The sequence below is a fragment of the Strigops habroptila genome, chromosome 1, assembly GCF_004027225.2.
Source record: "Strigops habroptila isolate Jane chromosome 1, bStrHab1.2.pri, whole genome shotgun sequence".
NCBI lineage: Eukaryota > Metazoa > Chordata > Aves > Psittaciformes > Psittacidae > Strigops > Strigops habroptila.
Window position 1 is genome coordinate 72,969,171 of NC_044277.2, and position 17,186 is coordinate 72,986,356.

The following is a 17,186-nucleotide window of genomic DNA, read 5'->3' on the forward strand; positions in this document are numbered from 1 at the left end:
ATATGTGGGGTGGGGGCAAGGGGTGTGTGTGCAGATAAAATTAAAAAAAAAATTCTGTTTTTGCACAGCAGACAGAATGCCCACAGACATCAGAAAACCACTTTTATTTCCCAAACCAGAGAGGCGAGACTAAGCAATACAGGACTAGTAACTACCTCCCCAGTCATTGCCTGCTATGGCAAATCCTGTTGAATAATGCCTCCTTCATATATTTAGAAATCTGTATCTCAAAAATATTTCTGTTCCTGTTCTGTTCACACTGGTAAAACGTGACAAAACTGATTGTTTCTCAACTAAATTACCCACGGCCAACTTAAACTCATTTGGGTTTCTGCCAACACTACTGTAGTTTATACAGCTATTTCCTTCCTTGGATGTACCTGCTGATGGACTTACAGGCAGGCGATGTGCACACGCTCAGCCTTTGTTTTCCTGCACTATAACTCCAACCCTCTTCATTTGCCTTTTAGCAGCGCTTCCCTACATCTCTTTCTAATTTTGGTTAACCTTGTTTAAGCATCAATAAACAGAATACTACACACTACATAGTTTAAAGTCTCCCTAAGGACCTTATGCAGTGATATCAATAGTTCTCTGTCACTACACGAGACACCTTTTGAGGCATCATGGAGTCACATCTGCCTTTTTATGTAGTTGCATGACATTGGCAGCTCTCAACGGGAACCCAGACTGGATCCCATCTGGGATCTTTGCTAACTTGCTTATTAAGACAAACAAGTCATAAACCTCTTTAGAGGCTTTAGAATTTCAGAAATGAAGAGAATCATCTGCAGTGAGTATCACTGATGGAAAAGAGATTTAAGAATTTCCAATAGTGTCAAATTTTCACTCTATTATTTTGTTCGGTTTCTAAGATAGAGAAATTTGGGGAAGAGTTCATTAAACTCTACTAACGTGGAAAAAAACCCCCCACCAAACAATTAAAAACTTAAATTGAGCCAGGACACAGCTCCTGGCTGTGAAAATCATTTCTCCGGTTTAGACCACCACTACCTTACTTAAGCAGAAGACTAGAGGTGCAAGCATCACCCCCTATTTTTGTTTGGATGCTGGACAAATAAATCATAATGGGAGTGTAAACAGAGTAATATAAGTTTATTTGTAGCTTTGCCATGTGCCACATCACGCATTTGCTTTCTGTACCATTGACTGGGTAGAGAAGGGAAAATCATGTTAAGAGGGCTACAAATTATCCTTTTCACAACTGAACAGGAACTTTCAACTGTTCAGATCCTACTGATATCACATTGTACATAGTTATTAGTTTTTCAGTGCCTAAGTGTTACTAATAAAAAAGTTGTAATATTTTAAGAGAAACAACTGTACAGTAAAAGATATTTCACCAGAAATGAAGAATTAGCAATACATTCTCTTCCCTGTCTTTATGAGAGCACTTTTGTGGCTCAGGACAGAAAATGAATTCTTCTAATGACTCTTCAGGTATGTGAATCCTGTGAAGCAGATGTGAAAGAAGCTCATGCTAAAATGGTACCCACAAGCCATAGCACAAATACGGTAATATCAATGCTCTGTTTAGATGGCCCTGGGGGAAAGGTAACTACAAGTAGTGCATTAAGAAAAAAAACAACATCAGTGCAGCCAGTTGAGACTTGAAAGGCTGCAAACACCACTCCTATAAATGAGCAGAAAACTTGACATCATATTCACAGTGAAGGGATTCATTCTACAAAGCAGCAGGGACTACATGTAAAAGGCGCATAATCAGTAAGATCAACATCTGCATTTTTGGGACTACAGCACCCTGACAACTAGTCTTTGAATCTATGACTACATGACATATCATGACTTTTGCCATATAGTCTGGCACAATACGTCAAGAAGAGAAAAATGTGTACTGAAAAGGACATACTAATATCAACAATATATACAATCAGAGAAACTTACTGGAAAGCACAGGCATTCTAAAGTGAGGTCTCCATGGCCAAACATTGTGGAAAAGCTTAAAATTTAGAACGGAAATGCAGAATAAGGAAAGGAGAAATCCAATAAATTCTATGAACGAGTAACAACCAGCTATACTTGATGCTGGAAAACAAAGACTTCTGTTGCGATTTTAAAAACATTGAACATTTTTAATTTTGCGATGTTAGCCAGAACAAGAGATACGAAGCTCTGAAGCAGCATTAACTTACAGAGAAACCAAACGAATCCTATTGCTTTTACTGTATTGGGTCTTTTGCAAAAGGCAGAATTGGCACCTGGCATTTTTTCTAGTCACTGATTATTCAGGAAAAGCTTATTCCATAGTGATTCAAAAGCCTTCATCAAAAGCACAAGTTTAAATGAGCATATTGTTTGGTGAGATTTGGAGCCCAGACGAACAGTATGGAGAGAGAGACAAAAAAAAAAAAAAAAAAAACAAAACAAAAGGGGGAAGGAAAAGAAAAAGAAAACTTTCTTCTTTTTTTTCTTTTTTTTCATTAGTTACTGAGTTCTATATAGCATGCATCATCAATCCAACATACAAGTACCATAGGACTGAGGAGGGGCTCAGAAAGCTCTGACTTATGCTGGCTGTCTTTACAGAACAGCACCAGTTGACAGCCTCATGCCTCATTTCATTTGGCAGCTTATAGGATGCAAAAATCAACATGAGTGCACAGGATATCCCACTTGAGGCGGGCCAGAGACATGTATCTATCTCCACACTTAAAGTTTTGCCCCTGTAGACAAGCAACTTCCAGTGGCACACGGAAGAAAAAATTCTCACAGTGTATTTTATGACTCTTCGAACCTCATTTTCAACTAAGAAACAAACTGGGAAACAGAAGTATATTCCAATGCTACATCTGACAGAAAAATGAAGTGACTAGAACTTCATTAATTCAAGACTAAAATATATTCAGAAGGCAGATGTAAATAAGAAGTTTAGATGGTTAATTTTTTTTGCCAGCCAAAATGTTTTACCATACTTCATATGAGAAAAAAATGGTGTTCAAAGACTGCCACTGCTTCAACATTGACACCTAAGACAGTGCCACTGTTGATCACAGCTTGCAAAGTACTGTCCTACTGTGCAAAAATTATGATTATCACCTTCTTTCTTACTAAGGCTGCAGTCTTTAACAGATTGTTCCTGGCATTGTACTGAATAATTATTAGAATCATCCAAGCAAAAAAAGCCATACTGTGTAGCAAAATTTGGGATCAACATAAGTTTTATGCTATAGTAACTTTTGTCACGTTGTTATACAGCATCTCCCTCTTCTATTGTATGCATCCAAAGTTTGAGAGTATTCCAGAGCAGCCCTCTTTAAAATGAGAATAGTGTAATGTATTAGGATCCTTGATACCAGGCAGCTCTTCTTTTAACTTTGGTCAGGAATAAGGGAAATAAACATACATAATGTTCAGTTTTGTGGGCCTGGAAGCCAGGGGAGTCATGCAAGAGCAAACTCACGCTAGAATTTGGCTCAATATTACTGATCAACAAAGAACAAAATCCAGTCTGATGCAACATGAAAAGAAATCAGATTTCTCACCTTGCTCCAGCAATAAGCTCTTTTTGTCCTGGGTCAAATGTTAACTGTGAGAAGTCCACAGCATCTTCTGCTCTGAATATATGTAACCAAGGGGCAATTTCTAAAAACAATCAAGAAATACCACTGTTATTGTCAATGTCATCGTTATAGTACATTAGGTAGCCAACATTACACTTGCAGATATTGTGGGGTTGCAAGGTCTCTCAGTATGGTCCTCTAAGGAAAAAGAGGAAACTTTCACCACCATACCATGTAATTTACACTACAGGCCTGTAAAATACATAGAGCAGAAATCCAATATATGTTTGGATGAGGTATTCAAATTTTGGACTGATTTATAAGCCAGATGTGTTTTTTTCTCCTTAGGTAAAGCACAAAACACCACAGTACAACTGCAATTCACTGGTACATTCTCAAGTGAAGCCAGATTAATTTTCCATGCACCAGAAGCAGCTGAGGACGAAGGCTTTGGTTTTTTTGCTTTGTTCTTTAAAAAAGGATCTAATCAAGTGGAAAACAATGAAAAAAAAAAGTAAATTTGACTTTTTGTAATTTTCACAATAAAAAGGCTGAGACATAATGAATGAAAAGGGGAAAATGTTTGACATTCATGTCAAATCCCCCCAAAACATCTTTCTAGGAGCAATTTAGTGCTACATAGAACAGGGCAGATAAGCAGGTAAGTTGCTGAAAATAGGCAAGGAGCATTACTTGCATCCAGAATATGAATTTATTCAAAGTTAAATGCAGAAAAATAACTGCATACCAAATCCTTAAATATTTGCAGTATTAGTATTATTCATATCACTTGCTGGATACATAACAGTGTGGCTATATGAACACAAATGGTGTCCTGGAAACACAGCACGATTTATATTTTTTTTACACAGACACACAGAATACGAAATTGCGATACCATATAAATGGCTCTCTAAAAAAATTGCAGTTGTACAAAAGCCTCATCCTTTACAGTTTCTCTCCCCATTCGTGGGACATTGAAGCATTTCTTTTTTTTTTTTTTTTTTTTTTTTAATGTAGTTGCAAATCAGTAGTCCAGAATGTATGTGAAAGGTGAAGAGGACTATGTATGTATGGCATGATGGGCTGCAGAACTGTCTATTGAAGTCTATAGATATGAAACAGTCAATAAAAAGACCAAAGGTGAGCACATAGTCATGACCATTTAGAATACAGAGTAAACACCGCTCCCCTGAAAGTGCCATAGCAGTGTAATTTTTAAAACTGGTACCACCAGTTGCAGCTCAGGTTGCCAGCACCTATTTTAAGTTCCTTTCTTTGCTCATGAGCAGATTTTTCCTTTTGCAAATGTCTGGGTTGAAACAGTCTGTGTCTGGTGCCTGTTTCATGATGATTTGTTCCTAATTTAAATATTAAAGTTTTAGCACAAACTAACTCCATTCCTAAGGAAAGGGCCCAGGAGAAAAATGTTATTCTGTGTCCAAACGTGTTCAGCCATTGCAGAGAACCATTAAACGCACCGGGCAGAAGTTGTAGTATCGTATATTTGGAAAAACAGATGGAACTGTGCAGTAGAATCACTTGGGTGTCAGAAAACTAACTTCTGCATTTTTAATGACAGCTTGTATGCATCTGGACAATTTCAAGCATGTAACGCCAGTTTGTACATGTTCTGCAGAACCTGTAGTTAAATCCACTGTTGATTCCATTTACACTGAATAGGTTCTCAAATTAGGGTCTGAACACCAGGCAGAAAAGGAGATGGGGCCACATATAACTATGATTACAGCTGCCATCAGCTACTACTGCAGATTTTTTTCCATAGGAGGAAAAAAAATATACGTAAGCACATAGATATATATTTGTGTTTTAGCCTCATGTAGCCTTTGTCTACTTACATATATAAATATAAGGCTGCATAGGTGTCGTGGTTTGAGCCCAGCCGGTAACTCAGAACCACACAGCCGCTTGCTCACTCCCCCCCCCCACCCTTCTTCCTCCCCCCGCTCCCGGAGGGATGGGGAGGAGAATGGGAAGAATGCAACTCCCACGGGTTGAGATAAGAGCAGTCCCGCAACTAAGGTATAACACAAAACCACTACTGCTACCACCAATGATAATAACGATTAGTGAAATAACAAGGGGAGAGGATACAATTGCTCACCACCCGCCGACCGATACCCAGCCCGACCCGAGCAGTGATCTCGGCCTTCCGGGTAACTCCCCCCGGTTTATATACTGGGCATGACGTGCTGTGGTATGGAATACCCCTTTGGCTAGTTTGGGTCAGGTGTCCTGTCTCTGCTTCCTCCCGGCTTCCCCTCCTCCCTGGCAAAGCATGAGACTGAGAAAGTCCTTGGTTGGAATAAACATTACTTAGCAACAACTAAAAACATCGGTGTTATCAGCGTTGTTCCCAGGCTGAAAGTTAAAAAAACACAGCACTGCACCAGCTACTAAGCAGGAGAAAAATGACTGCTATAGCTGAACCCAGGACAGTATCCACCCCTTATTCCATACCATTCACGTCATGCTCAGATCCCACATCTCTCAGCACACCATCACCCCTGTCCCATATATACACATATATATACACCCACACCCACACACAGAGAAAGATATCGTTCCCTAGTCCATGGACCAATCCCTGTAAAATTGCTGAACTCATCCAGTCCATGATGTCAGGTTCCATCTCTTGTAATAGTCTTTCAGGGCAGGAGGGACGGTACGTAGTGTTGGGTTGTTGCCTGCTGATGATACCGCCAAACTCATCTGGTCACTGCTGAGCTCGTCTGGTTTCCTCAAAATTCATTCTTTGTTGAGGTGATGATCGGAGGGAAGTCAGGGTCAATGGCTGGTGACCTGAAGATATCTAGCTGGTGGGCTATAAAAGTGTTATAGAGCAGGCAACAGCGTACAATTGAGTTCATTGGCTGTTTTCCCCCAAAATCAAATCCCCTTGAGGTACACATCGGACTTCCCCATCTTCCCGCATTACCCACCAAGTATATCCAGGTCCCTGAGCAAAAGCAACCCCACGAGTGGGTTTGCCTTTACCTGAAGCAGGAATAACCCAGACTGTCTTCCCCAACAAATTCTTTATGTGCACCACAGGAACTTTATCCCCCTCTACAGTACGTAAAAGTTCTGATTGGGCTGGGCCAGCCCTGTTGGCAGATCCCCTACTGTTGACCAACCAGGTGGCTTTTGGTAAATGTGTGTCCCAGTGTTTGAAAGTCCCACCACCCATTGCTCTCAGTGTAGTTTTTAACAGCCCATTGTACCGTTCGATTTTCCCAGAGGCTGGTGCATGGTAGGGGATGTGGTATACCCACTCAATGCCATGCTCTTTGGCCCAAGTGTCTATGAGGTTGTTCCGGAAATGAGTCCCATTGTCTGACTCAATTCTCTCTGGGGTGCCGTGTCGCCACAAGACTTGTTTCTCAAGGCCCAGGATAGTGTTCCGGGCAGTGGCATGGGACACAGCATATGTTTCCAGCCAGCCGGTGGTTGCTTCCACCATGGTAAGCACATAGCGCTTGCCCTGGCGGGTTGGTGGGAGTGTGATATAATCAATCTGCCAGGCCTCCCCATATTTGTACTTCAGCCATCGTCCTCCATACCAGAGAGGCTTTAACCGCTTGGCTTGCTTAATTGCAGCACATGTTTCACATTCGTGAATAACCTGGGCAATAGTGTCCATCGTTAAGTCCACCCCTCGATCACGAGCCCATCTATATGTTGCATCTCTGCCTTGATGGCCTGAGGTGTCATGGGCCCACCGGGCTAAAAATAATTCACCCTTATGTTGCCAATCCAAGTCCATCTGAGCCACTTTAATCTTAGCAGCTTTATCCACTTGCTGGTTATTCTGGTGTTCCTCAGTGGCCCGACTCTTGGGTACATGAGCATCTACGTGGCGTACCTTCACCACCAGGTTCTGCACCCGAGCAGCGATATCTTGCCACAATGCAGCAGCCCAGATGGGTTTACTTCTGCGTTGCCAGTTGCTCTGCTTCCATTGCTGCAACCACCCCCACAGGGCATTTGCCACCATCCATGAGTCAGTATAGAGATAAAGTACTGGCCATTTTTCTCGTTCAGCAATGTCCAAGGCCAGCTGGATGGCTTTCACCTCTGCAAATTGACTCGATTCACCCTCTCCCTCAGCAGTTTCTGCAACTTGTCGCAGGGGACTCCACACAGCTGCCTTCCATCTCCGATGCTTTCCCACAATACGGCAGGACCCATCAGTAAACAAGGCATATTGCTTTTCACTCTCTGACAGTTCATTATATGGTGGGGCCTCTTCAGCACGCGTCACCTCCTCTTCTGGTGACATCCCAAAATCTTTGCCCTCTGGCCAGTCCATGATGACTTCTAGAATTCCTAGACGACTGGGATTTCCTATTCGAGCTCGTTGTGTAATTAGTGCGGCCCACTTACTCCATGTAGCATCAGTTGCATGATGTGTAGAGGAGACCCTGCCTTTGAACATCCAGCCCAGCACAGGCAACCGGGGTGCCAGGAGGAGCTGCGCTTCAGTTCCAATCACTTCTGAGGCAGCTCGAACCCCTTCATAGGCTGCCAGTATCTCTTTTTCAGTGGGAGTGTAGCTGGCCTCGGATCCTTTATATCCCCGACTCCAAAAGCCAAGGGGTCGACCTCGAGTCTCCCCTGGAGCTTTCTGCCAGAGGCTCCAGGTAGGACCATTCTCCCCAGCTGCGGTATAGAGCACATTTTTCACATCTGGCCCGGCCCGGACTGGTCCAAGGGCTACTGCATGAACTATTTCTCGTTTAATTTGTTCAAAGGCTTGTTGTTGCTCAGGGCCCCATTTGAAATCATTCTTCTTCCGGGTCACGTGGTAGAGAGGGCTTACAATCAGACTGTAATTTGGGATGTGCATTCTCCAGAACCCCACAACACCTAAGAAAGCTTGTGTTTCTTTCTTGTTAGTTGGTGGAGACATTGCTGTTATCTTGTTCATCACGTCTGTGGGGATCTGGCGGCGTCCATCTTGCCATTTTATTCCCAAAAATTGAATCTCCTGTGCAGGTCCCTTGACCTTATTCCGTTTTATGGCAAAACCGGCCTTCAGCAGGATTTGGATTATTTTCCTCCCTTTCTCAAAAACTTCTTCCGCTGTATCACCCCACACGATGATGTCATCAATGTATTGCAGGTGTTCTGGAGCTTGCCCCTGTTCCAGTGCAGTCTGGATCAATCCATGGCAGATGGTAGGGCTGTGTTTCCACCCCTGGGGCAGTCGGTTCCAAGTGTACTGGACGCCCCTCCAAGTGAAAGCAAACTGTGGCCTGCATTCTGCTGCCAAAGGGATTGAGAAAAATGCATTGGCAATGTCAATTGTGGCATACCACTTGGCTGCCTTTGACTCCAGTTCATACTGAAGTTCTAACATGTCCGGTACGGCAGCACTCAATGGTGGTGTGACTTCGTTCAGGCCACGATAGTCTACTGTTAATCTCCACTCTCCATTAGACTTTTGCACTGGCCATATGGGGCTATTAAAGGGTGAGCGGGTCCTGCTGATCACTCCTTGGCTCTCCAGTCTGCGGATCAGCTTATGGATGGGAATCAAGGAGTCTCGGTTGGTGCGATATTGCCGCCGGTGCACTGTTGTGGTCGCAATTGGCACTTGTTGTTCTTCGACCTTCAGCAACCCCACGACAGAAGGATCCTCTGAGAGACCGGGTAAGGTGGACAGCTGCTTAATTTCCTCTGTCTCCAAGGCAGCGATACCAAAAGCCCATCTATACCCTTTTGGGTCTTTGAAATACCCTCTCCTGAGATAGTCTATGCCAAGGATGCATGGAGCCCCTGGACCAGTTACAATGGGGTGCTTTTGCCACTTCCTCCCAGTCAGGCTGATTTCAGCTTCCAGCATAGTTAACGCTTGGGATCCTCCTGTCACTCCAGAAATAGAAATGGGTTTCACCCCTTGATACCTTGATGGCATCAGGGTACACTGTGCACCGGTATCTACTAGAGCCTTATACTTCTGTGGGACTGATGTGCCAGGCCATCTGATCCACACAGTCCAGTAAACCCGATTATCCCTCTCCTCCACCTGGCTGGAGGCAGGGCCCCTCTAATAGTGATCACAAAATTCTCCACTTCTGTCTTGTAGAAAGGGATTAGTATTCCTTATCACAGGAGCTGGAGTAAAATCAGCTCTTTCGCTCCATCTGGGAAACTGCTCGCCAGAGACTGGAGCAGCAGCTTTCCTGGGAGGATCATCCTTGACCATTGTTCTCCTCTTCAGTTCACGCACCCGTTGCTCCAGAGCTGAAGTAGGTTTTCCATCCTGCTTTCTCATGTCTTCTCCATGATCCCGCAGGTAAAACCATAGGGTGGCCCGTGGCGTGTACCTCCTATATTTTCTTTCTCGAGCAGTAGGGCGCCTTCTGTTGATAGCTGAGACATGGGTTGGTACGCGTGGAGAGCTGGATAGATCGGATAAATCGTCTCTCAATTGTTTGAACTCCTGGGACAGTTTTTCCACAGCTGAAATGATGGAAGGGGTGAGATTGTCTTCGAACTCTCGGAGTTGACGAATCAGGCAATCCACTGTTGGTGATACTCCGTCATTCCAGGTCATTGATGCCAATGTGTGGGCATATGATGATGGCGCACTCCGTGTAAGTTTCCGCCACATGGGTCGTGTACATTCGACTTCATCTGGGTCTACGGATGTGTTCCTGGAATCCGGCCTACGATAGATCATCTCTATAATGGCTGATTCCCTCAGGGACTGGATGCCTTTCTCTATCGTGGTCCAGTTGGCTGAGCGATTCGTAATATCGTCTTTGTAGGGAAACCTTTCCTTCACAGCTGCCAGGAGCCGCCTCCAAAGACTGAGGGCTCGCTTCTCTCTTGCAATCGCTTTGTCAATTCCTCCTTCCTTAGCAAGTGATCCCAGCTGCTTGGCTTCCCTACCTTCTAGTTCGTGACCGTCGGCCCCATTGTCCCAGCACCGGAGCAACCAGGTGACAATGTGCTCCCCTGGAAGACGGGTGAAATCTTTTCGCATATTCCGTAGTTCGGTTGAGGTCCAGGGTCGAGAAGTGACCTCTTCTTCTTCTTCCTCTTCCTCTGACCCACGTAGTAGTAACTCTTGCTCAGGTGCTGTTGCATATAGTAATGGCACTGGGTCTTCATCTTTCTTCGCTTCACAGGTTGCTCTTTGTGCCTTTCGTTTGCTTTTGCTTACAGGGGCAACAGACATTGTCACAAACTGGACATTTGGTTTAGCTGCAGTGTTTGTCACTGTGGTTGGAGTGGCTGCAGTGTCTGCCACTAGGATTGGAGTGGTTGCAATGTCTATTGCTGGGGTTGGTGCAGCTGTTGTGCTTGGGAGTTGAGTAACACCAACAGCTGCATTATCTGTTGCTGTCGGGGTTTGAGTAGCTACTGTGCTTGTCACTGGGGTTGGTGTAGCTGCAGTGCTTGGAGTAGCCATATTGTCTGTTGCTGTCGGGGTTTGAATAGCTACTGTGCATGTCACTGGGGTTGGTGTAGCTGTGGTGCTTGGAGTAGCTATATTGTCTGTTGCTGTCGGGGTTTGAGTAGCTACTGTGCTTGTCACTGGGGTTGGTGTGGCTGTGGTGCTTGGAGTAGCCACATTGTCGGTTGCTGTCGGGGTTTGAGTAGCTGTTGTGCTTGTCACTGGGGTTGGTGTAACTGCTGTAGTTGAAGTTGGAGTAGTTGCGTTGTCTGTTGTGGTCAGGGTTTGAGTAGCTGTTGTGCTTGTCACTGGGGTTGATGTAGCTGCTGTACTTGGAGTAGCTGTGTTGACTGTTGTGGTCAGGGTCTGAGTAGCTGCTGTGCTTGTAGTTGGCATAGCTGCGTTGTCTGTTGCTTTGCCATCAGATCCAGAGCCATTTTTTTCCCTTTGAAGGTGCTGGATAGTGTTGAGCAGGGCTCTGTAGGCATAGGCCAAGCCCCAGCACGTTGCCAAAATTTGTCCCTCTCTGGTATAACCAGGACGACAGCACACCTCGTTTAAGTGTTTTACTAGTTTTTCCGGATGTTGCACTTGTTCAGTGGTGAAGTTCCAAAGCACTGGAGGGGCCCACTGGCCTAGGTACTTGCCCATACTATCCCACACACCCTGCCACTCATAACTGTCCAGCCTCAGGGAAAATCTCCTGGTGGTCCTCCTATATCGTCGTCTAACCCTAGACCAGATTCGAACCTGATACTGCTGAATTTTTGACATTAAACGAAATAGGATGTTCCCATGACGGGATGGCTGTGGGTAAAACACACTCCGTATGTTTGCCAACATGCTGATCCCCAGCACAATCAGCAGGCAGGTTTTAAGGGTACTCAAAGGCCATCTAAAACCTTCAGAACTCTCAATTGCTGTTGCAAATAGGCTGGTGGGGGAACAGGGGGTGAAAGAGAATGCTTCCTTCGTAAGTTTACCCCCCGAGGAGAAAAAAAAAGATATGCAATTGCTAAAATATTTCATTATATACCTCCCAATGTATAGTGGTGATGGCCACGCTGGAAGCACAAACCAGACCAGTTTCATGATCAATGAGTCTATTGTATTACAAGTCATTACCATGAAGTACAGTGAAACAAGAACCTTAGCCCAGGCCCCCCAGCCGATAAACGCTAAAACAGCAAATAGTGGCTGTAAGTAAGGTACAACATGCTGAAACTCTGAGATCAAGCGCAACACGTCTGAGAGCCCAATAATCACCATTGTGATGAGTAGTAACAATGAATGCTTATCACAAATATGATTAAACACACTCTGGTCAGATCTGTCGTTATCTCAACCTTTCGTGCCCCACGTTGGGCGCCAAAAGGAACTGTCGTGGTTTGAGCCCAGCTGGTAACTCAGAACCACACAGCCGCTCGCTCACTCCCCCCCCCACCCTTCTTCCTCCCCCCGCTCCCGGAGGGATGGGGAGGAGAATGGGAAGAATGCAACTCCCACGGGTTGAGATAAGAGCAGTCCCGCAACTAAGGTATAACACAAAACCACTACTGCTACCACCAATGATAATAACGATTAGTGAAATAACAAGGGGAGAGGATACAATTGCTCATCACCCGCCGACCGATACCCAGCCCGACCCGAGCAGTGATCTCGGCCTTCCGGGTAACTCCCCCCGGTTTATATACTGGGCATGACGTGCTGTGGTATGGAATACCCCTTTGGCTAGTTTGGGTCAGGTGTCCTGTCTCTGCTTCCTCCCGGCTTCCCCTCCTCCCTGGCAAAGCATGAGACTGAGAAAGTCCTTGGTTGGAATAAACATTACTTAGCAACAACTAAAAACATCGGTGTTATCAGCGTTGTTCCCAGGCTGAAAGTTAAAAAAACACAGCACTGCACCAGCTACTAAGCAGGAGAAAAATGACTGCTATAGCTGAACCCAGGACAATAGGCAAGTCCAAAAGAGGCATTTCTTTTTTTTCTACTTGATTTTGCAACCTTAAATTTTCACTCATGCATTTTGTATGTAGTCAATTGCAAAGTTCTAAAAAGTTGAGAAATTAGGTAGGACATGAAGATGAGGAAATCCAGATGTAAGTCTTTATGAATCTCACTTACTGGAGAAAAAAGAGAAAAAAAGAAAACAGAGGTATTGCGGTGCCAGAAGACTACAGGAAAGACTGAGATTCAAGGATGCAATTCTCTTCCACTCACCCTGCTGTCTCAGCAAAGCGCAACAAAGCTTCAAGGTACAGCAAACAGGTGATTGAGACCACTTCCAGGTTTGCAAAAAGGGGGCAGAGGACAGAGGGCATGCCAAGCACAGGCTAGAGCACAAGAAGACAATGAGGACTTGCTAAGAAATCTCTCTGAAATCTGATTCCCCTCTGTCCCTCAGAAAACTAAGTTATTTTATCCTGTCTTTGTTGCATTCAGCAGTGCATTCCCTCTTGCTTGAGGGAATAAGGTTAGGAAGAGCACATGGCAGTTTGAGCTGCGTTTTTTCAGCAAAGACTCAAACTGTATCTCATGAGTGTCACAGTGGCATCACAAAGCTACAGCTTTATGATACTTCTGTAAAGGAAAACAAACAAAAACCAACAGCAACAAAAAGACAATCAAACAAAACCCATGTAAACTATAAAAATAAAAGCTTATTGATGAAACTCTATTTTGAGTTACGCTACAGAAAATTTATGTAACTAAATCAACAGAATAATTATATTTTCATCTAAACAGCAAATTCTAGCTGAAAAGCCTTAGGTGAAATAAGACCTTTCAGTTCTCTTATGAGTCATCTCCTTAGAGCCAGAAATGCATAATGAGCCATTAAAGGTCTACAAATTAATTTTCTTCACATTAAAAACTCACAGCAAAGTAGTAAGCAATAATAATTTCACTTTATTAATGATTTTCACATAGATGCAACATGAAAAGCTTTACAAACTAATATAGCTATATAATTTTGTATGCTACAACAGTACCACAAATAAATATGTAAGTTAATTAAGCTGGCCTGCTGGCACATTTCTAATCATATTGCCTGCTGACCCCAGGTGACAAACCGCATCCCTCAACTTTCCAGCTCTAATCCTCCCCTTCGTGGCAGCATTTCCCTCCCCTTTCCTCTGCCCTCAGTTCACGTGCAGCACAGTAAAATACCTAGCCCTTCAGTGACATCTCTTTTTTTACTCCTGATACTGAAACACCTACTCACACACCTTCAACCTGGATTTTATTTTTCCACTCTAAAACTATGTATGTGTGCTTACCGTTCTGCAGACATCAGTCTCAGACTTAGAGCTGTCCATGGAAAACTAAATCATGGTATACACGCAGTCATGACAACAGCTGCTCTCCAACACATTTTGGGTCATTTTGGTACATTCAAGACATACCCTTAGCAAAAAAAGATTACTTTTTTTTTTTTTTTTTTTTAATTGTTATTACAGGACTGAAATCTTCAGGTCCCAAAAACATTCCCAAAAGAAAATGCACATTTCCTCATGGAACTAAAAGTTGGTTATTGAAAAAGCTGGTTTCTGAGAAAGCTACAGCCCTCTTCACATCTATGAATCACACGCTGTGGGTTTTCCCGGGAGTTTCAGGTTTTGGGAGGGGGAAGGTTAATAGCTTAGATTTAATAGGAAACAAAACTTGCCATGGCTCATAAACCTATGGCATAGCGAACACACCGAAGTCGCCTCGTTTCCTAGGAAAGATCAAGGGAGTCTTCCTAAAGAGCTTTAAAGACGAAGGAGGTTAACAATCAAAGCTGGACAGGAAGATGTTAGATACTCATACAAACAATGAAAGTCCAGAAACCTGTCTTGGTTTTAACTTTAAATTTAGTATCTGCCCAACAGGCCATAGCTTGTTTGGTTCACATTGTCCAAGGACTTGCCAAGGGCTGAGCTCTACAGTTTTTCACAAATGAAAAAGTAAAGTTCTCTCTAATCTAAGTTTCATTATTCTGCCCTTCAAAGCAGAGCTACAGTAAACAGTAAAATAAATTGAAAAATTACTAATAAAGAATACTGTCATGTTTAGAACTGAATTCAGAAGCAATATTTAATGGTAAATAACAAAGTTAAAAGACAGTAAAGACCTGATTTCATTAAGAAATTAACATAGATATTAAAAAAATCACTAGTGTCTATAGTGTATGTGACACCTCATGTCATGGTGTCCTTTTTGAAAATAGTGAGCATAAAGCTAAACACATACATGGTACCACCTTCTTGAAGAAGAAAAATTAGCAAAATAATAATAATAGTAACAGTAACACTAATAACAACAACACAGTTGAAAACTAGCAGATTTGCAATATTAACTGAAGTCTCTGGGTGGCATCAGTACAACAAATTGACTAATCTTATAAGAAAATTAAAATATACCACCGCATGCTAAACTTACTTTATAATTAAATGTATTTAATCTAAGGATGACACAATAATCCTCATCTTCCTGAAGCTGTATAATGATTTTAACCTAACTTAGATCTTCTCTTCCCATGATACTCAAGTTACATTACTATCCTTTTCAAAGGCAGTGAGACAAGTCAGAAGTATCCACAGTGATGTGCCATGGTGACTCCACTACATCACCCCTGCTGCCCTGGTGTCAGCCCCATTAACCCTAGGGGAACCTAGTAAGTGAGGTGTCACAGCTGGCAAGAAGCAATCCACCTGTTCATTCATCCAGAGTGCCCTGTTTCAGGATTTATTTGCAACATTCCCTCTTTAAGGACAGTCAGGTGCACTTGTAAGCACTCTGCTGTGATGCTTCAGGACTCTATTGTCGCTAACTATTTTAAAACCAGGACTGAGAAAAAAGATCTTCTTCAGTAATTCCAGTGCATCATCAGTATCAGTTCAGTGTGATTGTTAAGTCCTCATTTTAAAATTCCCATGATAACATAAATATTTCCATGAATAATAAATTCACTCAGTATAACTTCAGGAAAACAAGCACATTGCTCAGGTTGGAAAAAAAAGACAAGAAAAATGACATGCCAGAGCATGCTGCATCTTTTATGATTCACTTTTGTCTGTGCTTTTTTTCTTACATTTCCAATCACAAGTCTTTTCTAGCTCTTTCACTGGATTCTCTCCCCACAGAAATATATTAAACACAGCCTTGCTGGTAACTCATTGACTCACTGAAGATGAAAGGTAAAAAGGTATTACAGCTCAGGTGAAGAAAGGAAAGATGTGCAAATAATATTCCAGAGATTCCAACAAAACAAATAAAAAAATAAAAAAAAAACCCAACAAAAACAACAAAAAACAAACAAACAAAAAAAACCCAAAAAACAAAAAACAAAAAAACAAAAAACACCAAACCCAACACCCTCCCCAAAAAATCCAAAAAAAAGATAAATCCATCATAACAATTCAGCCACAGATTTGCTACTTCTGAAACCAATAAAAGGGGCTGAGGCTTAGTTTGTCAACAACTTTGAGCAACCTGGTCTGGTGGAAGGTGTCCCTGCCTGTGGCAGGGGAGTAGGAGCCAGATGATCTTTCAAGTCTTTTCCAACTATAACTATAACTATATAATTCTATGATTCCATGATTCTATGAACATAACCTATTTTTCTAGGACTTATTCAATCAATGCGCTGCTCGGCATTCATCATGTACATTGACATTCATGTTCAATGCTGCCAGGTTTTAAATAATTTTGTCCAATTAGGTTTAAAAAAAACCAAAACAGTAGTAATTAACAGAAAAGAAGCAGCAGCTGTAGTTACAAACATGTATGTGACAATATAAGAGATCATATGCAGGTCTTTTTTCCCCTCATATGAGCTTCTGAAAACATTTCTGACACTTAGTGTTTAAATGCATAAAAATGCAAGTTATTCTTTATATATTTATAAAGTCACTCTTTACACATTTGTACTTACTTTGGACCAATTTTTTCCTCAAGCCTAGCCTAGCACTGTTACAAAACAGACCAGAACAAGCTTTTCCCAATGGGTATATTCCTGTTTGATGCATTACCCATGAAATCATTAAAAGTGCCATTTCTTTTGAGAAAGATAAGCACAGACAAGACAAGCAAATCATTAAAAAAAAAACAAAAACCAACCAACCAAAAAACCCACCCACAACTCATCGGGGCAAATATAGTAAGCACAGCAGATACTTTTCAGTATTTCTTACAAAAAAGACTCATTCCGGGAGTTGGAAGTACCCCAGCAA

At 42.6% G+C, this 17,186-nt stretch overlaps 1 protein-coding gene across 9 annotated transcripts in view; it reads right to left on the bottom strand.

Moving 5' to 3' along the window:
* SEMA5A (semaphorin 5A) overlaps positions 1-17,186 on the bottom strand; it is a 326,650-nt gene that overhangs the window by 199,694 nt on the left and 109,770 nt on the right. For all 9 annotated transcript variants that reach the window (XM_030495666.1, XM_030495658.1, XM_030495648.1 and 6 more), the window contains one exon: positions 3,525-3,624. In XM_030495666.1, the coding sequence (XP_030351526.1) occupies positions 3,525-3,624 (100 nt within the window). The remainder of the gene's footprint in view (positions 1-3,524; positions 3,625-17,186) is intronic.